This window comes from Tasmannia lanceolata, unplaced genomic scaffold (genome assembly GCF_043159265.1).
Source record: "Tasmannia lanceolata isolate RefF3 unplaced genomic scaffold, GAP_Taslan_0.1 ptg000025l, whole genome shotgun sequence".
Classification (NCBI taxonomy): domain Eukaryota; kingdom Viridiplantae; phylum Streptophyta; class Magnoliopsida; order Canellales; family Winteraceae; genus Tasmannia; species Tasmannia lanceolata.
Window position 1 is genome coordinate 2,938,069 of NW_027518702.1, and position 12,148 is coordinate 2,950,216.

A 12,148-nucleotide genomic window follows, 5' to 3' on the forward strand; every position below is an offset into this window, starting at 1 on the left:
GCTTGATCAAGCCCGTGTGTCCCCTCGCCCGTAGTATAGATCAAAGCATCCGACAATTCCGCGCTTGATCGAGCTCGTGTGTCCCCTCTCACACGTAGATCAATATCTATTATTCTATACACACACACAAAAAAGAGAGAGACAAAAAAATTCAGATCTATCTGATCTTCGAGATCGTCGAATAACGCTTTCGGATCCAACTCCGTCAATTGGTATCAGAGCCTTCCTGCATGGCTTCCTATCTCCTGCAGATCCTAGAGAAATTTATGCAGAATTTCAAGAAAACTCATAGAATTCTTGAAGTTTTTGTTACTGCTCATGTGAAGAATATGGAAGAATTCTCATCTACAATTTCTCATCAGATAGCATCTGTACGGATCTTTTCAATTGTTTGGAATTTTTTAAGCTCCTAAGTAATTCAACAAAACACTATTTTTTTTTTTGAAATGGCATTCAACAAAACACTATTAAGTTCTTCTTTCTGATTTGTGAGGCAATTGATCTGCCATTTGAATTAGATACTGGAAGGCCTCCAAAGCATTCAGGTAATTTTCTATCTTCATCATGTAAAATAGATCAGCAACCTGTTTCTCATTTGGAGAAGTATCTTTAGAATTTGAAGGTTGATTTCAAAAAAAATTGTCAAAAAGAAGAAACCGATTTTGCAAGATTTATTCCAATGGATTGGAATAACAAGCAGACTTTGGTATTCTTAAGGACAATTGTTAAAAAGACTGAGAAAAGTAGAAAATTTCTACTCGGATCTGCCTTGCATGCTGAATTAAATTTCTACTCGGATCTGCCTTGCATGCTGAATTAAATTCGATTTTATTTCGAAGTGCTTTGAATGCCCAAAGATTTCTGCAAATGGGATTCAATTTGAGCATTAGTCCAGCTCTTATCTTCATGAAAGCAACTTTGAAGTCCATACTTTAGATCTTGATAGATTACATAATAAAGCTCCCCCGCCAACAACACAAAAAGCACAGAAGGACACTGTCCTTCTTGCATGGTAAGAGTTTGAGCTCCTTGGATTTTTACAAGAATAGGAGGATTTTCGATTTGAATTTACTAGATCCAGTGCTGAATGTTAATGATCGGTTGTATGCCATAGGGATCCTTGCCTTCGTTCACTTTCTTAGTATCTGATGGGGCGAATTTGAGCACTTATAATTGAGTTTGAAGAACGAATTCCATGTCACTGTAGGGAATTTTGATTATGCAGTTCTTTCTTTCCATAATCTGATTCGGTGAGTTTTAATCGATTTCTTGTTGTGCATGTTGGAGATACGGTGAAGAAGCTCAGAATCTTGTCCAGCGCTGTTTGTGTGAATGTGTTGATGCTGTAATACTCTAGCAATTATGTGATGTTGAAGAGGAAGAGCAATTCTCTTGGAACTCTGCAGCTGCATGTTACAGATTGTTTGCATGTCATATAGAGTAGTTGCTTGGGTTTAGTCTTTAGTAGAAGGAATGCATGTGCTTGTTGTTTGTTGAAAAGCCTCAAAGAAATCAGTTTGATTGGTGTTATTGTGAGGCTTGAGTCCTCCAAGACAGATCTGAATTTCAATTACAACCTCATATATTTGCTGTTTAGATCAAGTTTTTACGAGGATTTCGAGAGGAATTTAAACTGTCATAACAAAATCTTCTTGTTAAGAATGTCAGATTCAGCGTGACTTGTGGAAGGGGTTGTTGAATGGTTTGAGCCTTATTATTTTACCAGCATTCTGCTACATGGGTGAATATTTTGGGCTTATTAAAAGCTTGCTACCATTCCTTTTTGGTGGGGATAGCAGATCCTAGACCCTAGCCTTGTTTGTAAGCAAGACTTACTTGAAAGAGGTCAAAGAACTTAGTAAAACTAAGTACTTCCATCTACAGTCCTCATATATTTTAGGAATTTTGTCACTAGTCTCTTGGCTGAGGATTACATATAAAAATAACAGGGAATCAACCACTCCACACTTATTCTCTTCGTTTCTCTCAGCATATACACTTGTTGATTAAAATTGTGTACAAGCTAATTGCCTAAGAAAATGTCATTCTCCAAATGTTTTTAAGCTCAGAAATTTGAAAGATTTGTGTCATTTGGAAGTGCTCTTCATCATCCATTATATGTGCGTTGATTCTTGCTGAAACTTAAGCCAAGTTGGAAGCTGTCATAGCAACATTACCTCCATTACAAAAGGTGAAATTTCTGTCACAAACAAAAGAAAATTCTAGATTCTAATGGGTGTTAAGATCAGGGACAGGCTTTTGAACAGGTGCTTTGATTTAGCATAATGCTTTCCAAAAGGGCTGCCGCCTCTGTGATGCTCTAACCTGACAACAACAACTGATTGGCCTTAATGGATTTGATTCTTCTCTCTAGTCTTGTACTGCCACCTTGAGCCAAGAGTATTTGGAACTGCCACACACGGTGCTGCCACTTTTAGTGAAGTGGGCCACACGAAACAACAAATTTATGTTGAATATGGCATTATTTCCAGGCAAGATGATCCCAAGGTTGTTGAGACACAATTTGATGTTTTTTCCCTGATTCTGAACAGATGAATCTTATCAAGTATTTGACAAGGAGAATGAGTGTTCCTATAAAGGATGTTAAAGCTTTTCCTATTGAATGCAGTTGGGATATAAAGGTTGCATAGTGTGATTGCAGAAAAGTCTTCAATGGGCAGCAAGACAAACAGAGGATGAGGGGATGGGATTATGTTTTCTACAGAGCAGAAAGTGTTAGACCGAAAATCGGTAACAGGTACGACAGTGACGTAAGAGCTGAGCTGGATGACCAGAGGAGCTGAGTCCTGAGGGACCGGAGTGAAGGGGAACGAAGTGGCTGAGTCCTGCTGTGAGGGCTGAGTCCTGCACAAGGCAAGCGAGGTCAGAAGACCAACCCGGGTTTTACTCCGGACAGGCCCTTCGACACTCAAGTCAGTATGAGCAGGAGTGCAGAGCTAGTCTTAAGAGTTTTGGGTGGAGAAGCCACCTATCCCCAGAGCAGGTGAGCTCCAGCCTCTCACAGGCCGCCACCTGTCCAAGACACCTGTCCTGGACACCTCACCAGAAAGTAGAGCGGTATAGTGCATTTTAAGGAGACTGGTCAATTTGCACCAATGAAGGTGATGGCGGTTTGCACCAGATATTGTGCGACACTGACCCTTTGTTTTTGAATTCAACAAATTCTAAACATTAGGGCGGAAGACAAGGGGCATTTTCTATCACAGAAATTCAGCAGTTTACTGAAGTTTCTGAACTTGTGCACTGACAACACAAGAATGGAAGGAAAGCTTCTCATGAAGAATTCAATAGAGAACATGAGCAACAGTAACAAAAATTTAGTGCGCTGGTAGACTATAACCTTGAATTGAAATGCAGGCTCTCTCCCTTTTGCTGAGGATGGCTTGAGCTTGAGGATAAGCTCTTTTTAAGAAAGGGGGTTTGATGCAGGAGCATCACCTTGCTACGCATCGTCTCCACATTGGCCCTTAGTCCAAGTGTCTTTACTTGTTCATGTGATGTCTTGTTTAGTCATTTTACTTGCTATAATTGTCCGTAATGGTCTTTTTTTTTCATTAGGGGTATTTTAGACCATTTCAATTGTATTAGGGGTTGCCTATGTAAAGCCTCTTCCCTCGCATTTGTAACAAGTTTTGAAAATTGAAGTTTTTGGAGACATTCTCTTTTGAGAGAAATTTGAGATAGAAATTTGGCTCTTTTCTTCATCTTTCATCTTTTATCTTAGGATTATGGAATTTTGAAGATTAGAGTGCTAATCTTTCTTCCATGTCTTTCGTCATTTCTTGTTGAAAGCAAGAGTCATCCGGTGATTCCGTGCTTGATCGAGCTCGTGCGTCCCCTCGCTCGTAGCATACATCAATGCATCCGACGATTCCACGCTTGATTGAGCTCGTGAGGAAGATCAAGATCTATCATTCTATACAAAAAAAAGAGCAAAAAATTCCAGATCTATCCGATCTCTGAGATCGTCGAGTAACGCTTCTGGATCAAACTGCATCACCTAACCCAAACCTTCTCTTTCTAAATTAGGCCGGTTTGGGTTTGGGTTGGCCTGGGCAGAAATAGAAAAGAAAAGGAGAACATAGCCCTAAGATTTTGAAAATCACGAAAAAAATAAAGAACAAGGTTGGATTCGGGTAGGGCAGGGTTGCCCAAGACTTCAACCCTAGCCTAAACTAGAATCAAACTGAGTTGGCATTTCCAAACCTGAGCCGAGGAAATGACAACCCAGCTCAACCCGAAATTGGGTTGAACCCATGCATCATGTTCAAGTTGAGCCCGGCCCAAGTTGCAACCCTAATCTGCACACTTTTTAGAAAAAAACCCCTTAAATGGACACCTAGAATTGAATAGACACACACAAATAGTGGAGTGAACATTCTAAATTCTTTTTAAAATTATAACTATGTACAATGTAAGTAGAACCTATTGAAATGGATTGTGACCGAGACACAGAAAGTAGGATCTGAAGTAGACTCTGAATCCATTTTGACCAATAAGGGTTTTGAATGGATCTCCCTACCTAGTGAGAATAAAATGGTTAACAAGAGAGTGGATTAGCACCGATGTCTTTCCCTCAACAATTATTAATTAGAGTTGGCATTTTTTAATTTTATTTAAATTTTTTGTATTTAATTCAAAAAATTTGCACTGAATATCTCAATCTGTACTTCTCTTTCTTTCTCTAATTGAATTATTTTCTACCTCAATCCTCACATATTTATAATGATAAAATTGCAAATCAATTTTGTGAACTTCAAAACTGGAAAATCTCTCATCACGCTACAATAGGAAATCACATTAATTACAATTCTACAAGCAAAATAAGAACCCATTAGAAAAATCAACTCTAAAATGACCTTTCGTCCTAATCAAATAAATAAAAAAAATTAAAAAGACAACGACTAGAAAAAAAAATAATTAACAATCTTTCATCTAAAAGTAAAGAGATTTTTATTTCCATTGCTAAAAAGACTATGTAAAATCAGTTTGATTGTTTCTCATACTATGGACACATACAAAGAAGATAGTGCTTCTATAATCGAGAGTTGTTGTAGCAAAATTAGAGTCACATCCTAATCAGAAATCAGGAATCAAATTAAAAATCTTTTGTGAGGAAGTCAAACCCCCATTTGAGCAAAGCAAATAAAAAAGAAAATCTCAATTGAAATTCTAAATCTCTGTCAAAAGATTAAAAAAGAACAGAGCTTCTACGATTGAAAGATGATGCAGCATAATTAGAGTCGTATCATAATAAAAAATCATCAATAAGAAAAACTTTCATGAGAAAGTCTAACTCCTTTGAGCACAGTAAAAGAAGAAGACAAGGTCAATTTAAATCCTAAATCTTACTCAAAAGATAAACAAACACACATACAAAGAATATAGAACTTCTACAATTGAGAGTTTATGCAGAAAAAGTAGAGTCGGATTCTAATTAAAAATCGACAATAAAAAAAATCTTGGTGAGAATGTCGAAGCCCTTTGAACATAGCAAGAAAAGAAGACAAGCTCAATTTAAATCCTAAATCTTACTCAAGATAGAAAAAAAACTAAAGACTTGGTACAATTCTTCACCGTTGATGTGGTGTAACCCACATGTTTGTACACATAAATGACTTGATAAGCTGAGATTGATATTGATACCTTCTAATATGTCGTTTGATCACATACTTCTCTAAGTAAAACATTCGTAAATCACCACCCAAAGGATTCTTGTGAATTAAACAACTGCAGTTCCCTCTGAACCTCAACATGGAGCAACTCTCCCTTAAGAACAATATGGAGTCACTTATGCTTTCCATCAAAACCCACTTCGGAAAACTCCAATCTAGTTTGAAAACATGAGATGTTTTAATATTATATGTTGGTGGAAAGCAATATCCTAAAACCACCAATAACTCTCCACATGATTCTATCAAATAGATTGAATAGGGTTGTGGCCATAGGCTATGGTCTTTCCACTTGATCAGCTGCATTAGTTCGGCTGGTAACTGTGAGACAACATCGTCCCAACGTCCACGCTTGCCACCAAAATTAGAACTCACAAGTTCCCCACTTACAGTTATGGCATAAAAAGTTCCCTTATAGAATATGAAATCCTCATACTCACAGCATTCTTTCCCAACGGAAGTCCATCTTTCATCTCCCATTCGACAGGAGAATAATCCTCCACCACGACAAAGGACCACAACTACATAGTTCTCCTTGGTTTTATGATCAGAAAAAGTGGGTGGAGGAAATACCATTGCCTTCTTGATGTCACGTGGTTTGAATTCAAATCGACATAATGGAACTTTGCAGGGAAGCTTGATTTTGGTTCTTGAAAATGGGTTTAACAGAAAATGGCCTTTAATCCAATCCTTCATTATCATCCACTGACCAGAAGATCCACGGCATTGAAATCCACAAGCCTCTGGCAACTTTAGATTATAAACTCTGCTGTCGTATGGGCTGAAAAAACTCCGAATCTCTCTATTCTCTACTTTTTCGTAGAGAAGAACCCATGGAAGTTGAGATGATGGGTGTGGATTCTCTCTCGTTATCGTTCTCCACCACATACAGACAGCACCACAGCGGATGTGATCTTCAAGAGACAGCTGATCTAGAATTAAAACCATGATGTCCATGGGATGTTTAGACCACCGATGCTCTACCTTACGCTTTGATTTTTCTTTCACCTTCAGTAAAGAAAGAAAGTTGATTTTGGCTGAAAGCATCCAAAACCCTAAGAACAGAAAATCCTTAAAAGTACCGTTGATGTTGAAAGAGACACAGAAGAGTTTTCCTCCATTCATTTTACACCGGAAAACAAAGTTACAAAACTAAAAGTCAAACACAATAAAAGGTAGGAGAGAGAGAGAGGGAGATAGAGATTCTCTACGTTTCTTTTAGATTGGAAGAAGCTAACGGGGGAGAGAGATGGTTACCTGATTGGAAGAAAAAAGTTTCCCATTCTTCTCGGTTTCTAAAGAAACCTGTTTTGAAAGAGAGTCTTTTTTGTTAAACAGTAAGGATTTAAATTAAGTACGTATTTATATGCCATCGCTTGTGCCACATGCTTTCACACAATGTTGTTGGGTAAACCACGATCAGATGATCCTAAGATCTTTGATCAAACCGTTGATTTTTGTAGTTATTTGTCTTACACATGGAATGTATGTTCGGCATGGAACCTAGACCACTTGGGTCATCAAAAAGATGTTCTACAAGTTCAATTGTCTTCATTGCACATTTCCCCTTGTGTAATCTTAGAACTGACCATCACCCTTGATCTCAACCCTAAAACCATCCCATGTGCTAGGGCAGTATTAAACACGATGAGCGTCTGTATCCTTCCCCGGCCCCACACTTGGATCACACTAAGAAGAGAAGCTCAATTTAAATCCTAAATCTTACCAAAAAGATAAAATTACTAAACACATGCTCAAATTCTTTAATCAGAAATATAGAAGGCAAAACAAGAAGACCAGCTCAATTAAAATCTTAAATTTCATTGAAAGATAAAATTATTTAAGATATAGTTCAAAGTCTATTCAGAAAGATATAAATATTGTTGTCACAATACTGTGGTGTAAACCACCATTTCAAATCAGCCCCCAAGCAGCCTAGGTCAGCAAGAGCATCACCAGTCCGGAACGAACTCAGGGCAAGTCCCCAAAGCTCCCTCAACCTCCAAACCCATCCAACTTCACCCTAGAGTTCATCGAACTGGAGAAAAATGTAGGACACAACATTATCATATTCGAAGAGGTGCCCAAGGAAACAGAAAGCAGATGGCAGAATTTTTTTTGTAAGATACGTTCTGGGCAAATGGCCCTAAAGAGAACCACTCAAGGAAATGGAAGTTAGATTCACAGGCGCAAACCACCATTGGCCATTCAAAGTACCAGCTACACACCCCTCGAATTGTCTTGGTTCTGACTCTCCCGATTTGACCAACACGGCCAATGCACATGTCTAGCAGCCAACCCGATAACTCACCTAATCAACCTTGGAGAGGGATCTTGATTCATCCTCCCCAACGCGGGTACTATCACCTTCTCCCCATTGTCTGCAGCGCAGAAATCCGTTTCTGCACCAATTTCGAAAGAGACCATAAGCGCGCGCACCATTACCCTGTTTCCACTAGCCATCGAGATCTTGTGAATACTAGTCACCGTGTCTCCGACCGGGCGATATAATCCGCCACAATTCTCTCCTTTCATCAGAATCATAGAACCGCTATGATTTTCATGGCTCCACAAATAGCTAAAAACCTATAACCTCTGTAGTCCAACAGGCCAAGTGACACTAGATTCTTCTGCATCTTTAGGACATATGCTACACCACCCAAAGTATGAACTACTCCATCGAATATCTTGATCGTCATTGTTCCAACCCCATGACATAACAAGTAGACCCGTCAGCCATGAACACTACACCCGCCCTCATCTCCTGGAACATATCAAAATATTCCCTCTTAGTGCATACACAAACAAAACACCCTGAATCTAGTATCCACTCATCATGAGGAGAAGTACGATTACCCGTGGAGAGTGTGAGAACGTCTCCAACTTCTTCGTTCTATTCATTTGTTATCTCCATCACAGTATTCGTAGTACCATTGTCCACCTGGTCAGCTCGTTTCAGACAATCCCACTTGATGTGACCATATTCCTTGCAGCAGTAATATCTCATGGCCTTTCCACTAACCCTCGATCTTAACCTACCTTTTCGTGATCCACTGTCAGACGACCTTCCTCTTTGATTCTCACCATGAACAACCAACCCATGCTCTTCCCTTCCATCAAGAAAAGGTTTCTTCCGCATCTCATTCGATAAGAGTGATGTTGTGACTTCCTCCAACTTTATCATATCTTTACTATACAATAAAGTTGTCACCAAGTTTTCATACGAATCAGGAAGCGAAGTAAGAACCAAAAGGGCCTTGTCTTCTTCCTTCAACTTATCATCAACCGTGTGGAGCTGATCCACAAGACCATTGAACATCGTAATGTGTTCCAGAGGATTCTCGCCTTCATGCATCTTCAGCTCGTACAGTTGTCGCTTCAGATACAACCGATTGGCAATGATTTTTGACATGTAAAACTTTTCCAACATCTCCCATAATTTAGGTACTTCATCTTCTTCGATAATGTCAAACATAACTTTATCAGCCAGACATATACGAATCGTACTGACCGCCTTCGACTCTATGTCTTCGCACTCGGCATCCGTCTTCTTCTCTGACTTGCCATCCTTTCACTTCAACGCCTTAGCAAGGCCTTGTTGAACTAGGAAGTCCTTCACCCTCAACTGTCATCGGGTAAAACTGCCCTTTTTGTCAAACTAGTCGATGTTGAATTGGGCAGAACTCAATTTTACTACCATCTCAGATTACTTCGTACTTCTCGGTGTAGAGCTCCACCTCGACCAAGAATCTTTCTTGGACAATCTTTCTACTCTCAAAGATCGCTCTAACCACGATCCAACCACAACACCCACGATCACTCCACCTGACCGAGACGATCGCTCCAATCACAGCTCTGATACCACTTGTTGAGAAAATTTGCCTAGAAAATATGATCCAATCGTACACAAATTAAATGGGAAAGTAAAATAAACAATCAAGCCACAAGGCGAACACCAAGAGTGGTTCGGCCAAGTCCACTTCCACGGGCAAGAAACACGATTTTCCACTGAGAAAAATAATATACAAAGATTACAGTGGATTTAATCCAAACCCACAAACCCGCAACCCTTTCCTTGCTTCTCAACCCATGACCGTACAAGAGAGTATCCCAAGAGAAAACTCAAAGAAGGAAACCCACAAGAAGAACCCAGGAAGAAAAAGAACCCAAGAACAAACTCTCTTTCTCTCTCTTCTCTCTTTTTCTTTCTTTCTCCTTTTCTCTCTCTCCCTCTCTCTCCTCACGTTTTGCCACGCAAAGAGAAATCACGCTCTTTTGTCTTTTATAACTTGGGTTTTCCTAAAAAAAATAGAAAGACACACTTTCTATTTTTCCAATTCGGCCTTACCACATGTCTTGGGAAATAAGGTAACTTTCCCAACACGACCAATACGGGTTTTGAATAGATCTCCCTAGTTTTGGAATAGATATCGGTAGTTGGAGAGAGTAAGAATATTATCAAGAGAGGAAATTAGCAGAGAAGTCTTTGCCTCGACAATTATTAATTTTAGACTGTAGCTCATCCATTGCATTTTTTAATTTTATTTAAAAAAATTATATTCAATTCAAAAATCGTGCACACCATATCTCAAATTGTACTTCTCATTCTTTCTCTAATCGAATTATTTTCTACGAAAATCTGAACATATTTGTCATGATAAAATTGCAAATAACTTTTATGAGTTTCAAAATCTTTAATCACACTACAATAAGAAACCACATTAATTACTATTCTACAAGCAAAATATGAACCCATTAGAAACATTAACTCTGACAACGATCTTCTGTTAATCAATTTAATAAAAAAGTTAAAAAGACTAACTAACTAACAATAAAAAAGTTAAAAAGTTAAAAAGACTAGAAAAACTAACTAACAATATTTCATCTTAAAGTTGAGATATTTTTATTTCCTTTGCGAAAAAACCACGAAGAATGAGTTTGATTCTTTCTCAAACTATGGACGCGTACAAAGAAGATAGTGCTACTGCAATCTAGAGTTGAGCGAAATTAGTCACATCCTAACAAGAAATCAGCTATCAAATTAAAAAACTTTTGTGAGAAAGTCAAACCCCCTTTGAGCACAGGAAAATAAAGAAAAGAAGACAAGCTCAATTTAAATGCTAAATCTCACTGAAAAGATTAAATTAACACATGCATACAAAGAAGATAAAGCTTCTACAATTGAAAGTTGTTGCAGCTTAATTAAAGTCGCATCATAGTAAACAATCAGCAATCAAAAAATCTTTAGTAAGACAGTCGAGCCCCTTTGAGCACAGAAAAAAAGAAGAAGACAGGATCAATTTAAATCTTAAATCTTTTTTTTTGAAAAAGCGACATAGATTCCATTAATATAGAAGGTAGACGGGACCAGGAGTCCCATTCTACAGTACAAAATATTAAAGAAGATTGGAACGGGCATCCCCGAAACCAAGACAATGGAAACAAAAAAAACCTATAAGTACATTAAAGCAAAAACAATACTGCTCAGACTTCTTCCTGTTTCCTTTCAGCTATCCCCAAACTTTTTTATACTGCAATTGGATGGGCTACTTATTAGGCAGATAAACAACCACATATACAAAGGAGATAGAGCTTCTACAATTGAGAGTTGTTGCAAAAAAATTAGAGTTGCGTTCTAATAAGAAATCAGCAATCAAAAAAAATTTGATGAGAAAGTCAAACCCCTTTTGAACATAGCAAAAAAAGACGATAAGCTCAATTTAAATCCTAAATCTTACTCAAAAGATAGGAAAAAAACTAAAGATAAGGTCTGAGTCTTTACTGTTATTCCTATGGATGTGGTGTAACCCACATGCTTGAACATATCAATGAATTGCAACATTGTGATGGATATTGATAGCTTCCAATATGCCATTTGATCTCGTAGCAAATATCGTCGTGAATGAAACAAATGCAGTTACGTCTGAACCTCAACATGGAGCAAGGCTTCCCCAGGAACATTATGGAGTCACTTAAGCTTTCCATCAAAACCCACTTCGGAAAACTCCAATCTAATTGACAAACATGAGAGATTTTAAGACTATAGGTTGGTGGGAAACAATATCCGGAAACCATCAATAACTCTCCCCGTGATTCTATCAAATAGATCAAAAAGTATTGTAGCCTTAGTTTATGGTCGAAACACATGATCAAACTGGTAATTGAGAGACAACACTGCACCAACATTCATCCTTGGCTCCCAAATTAGAAGTCACAAGTTCCCCACTTCCAGTAATGGCATAAAAAGTTCCCTTATAGAATATGAACTTGATGCAAGCCTCTCCTAGGCTTCTTAGACTAAGGATCGGGAGAGTGACAGACACACTCAAATGTTCAACAACTCGGATACAAGAAAAACATATTTATGCAAGCTCAGTAAAATGAGCGTATCTCTCTTGATATAGATCAGAATAATTGATTCAAAAGCAAATATTTCAAGAACTGAAAGATCTACA

General features: G+C 38.2%; 1 protein-coding gene across 1 annotated transcript; it reads right to left on the reverse strand.

Moving 5' to 3' along the window:
* Window positions 1-782: 782 nt before the first annotated feature.
* LOC143857876 (putative F-box protein At4g22170) lies at window positions 783-6,995 on the reverse strand. The gene is made up of 2 exons (XM_077368398.1): window positions 5,668-6,995; window positions 783-1,406 (listed from the first exon to the last, which is right to left on the reverse strand). The coding sequence occupies exons 1-2, from the start codon at window positions 6,816-6,818 to the stop codon at window positions 1,361-1,363; spliced, it is 1,197 nt and encodes a 398-aa protein (XP_077224513.1). The 5' UTR covers window positions 6,819-6,995; the 3' UTR covers window positions 783-1,360.
* Between the last annotated feature and the right edge of the window lie 5,153 nt (window positions 6,996-12,148).

Excerpts from the sequence above, each read along its gene's own strand:
- LOC143857876 (XM_077368398.1), bottom strand. The coding sequence starts at position 6,818 with ATGAATGGAGGAAAACTCTTCTGTGTCTCTTTCAACATCAACGGTACT. Across the intron at positions 1,407-5,667 it reads ATCAAACGACATATTAGAAG|CTGCAGAGTTCCAAGAGAAT; the intron begins GTATCAATATCA and ends TGTAACATGCAG.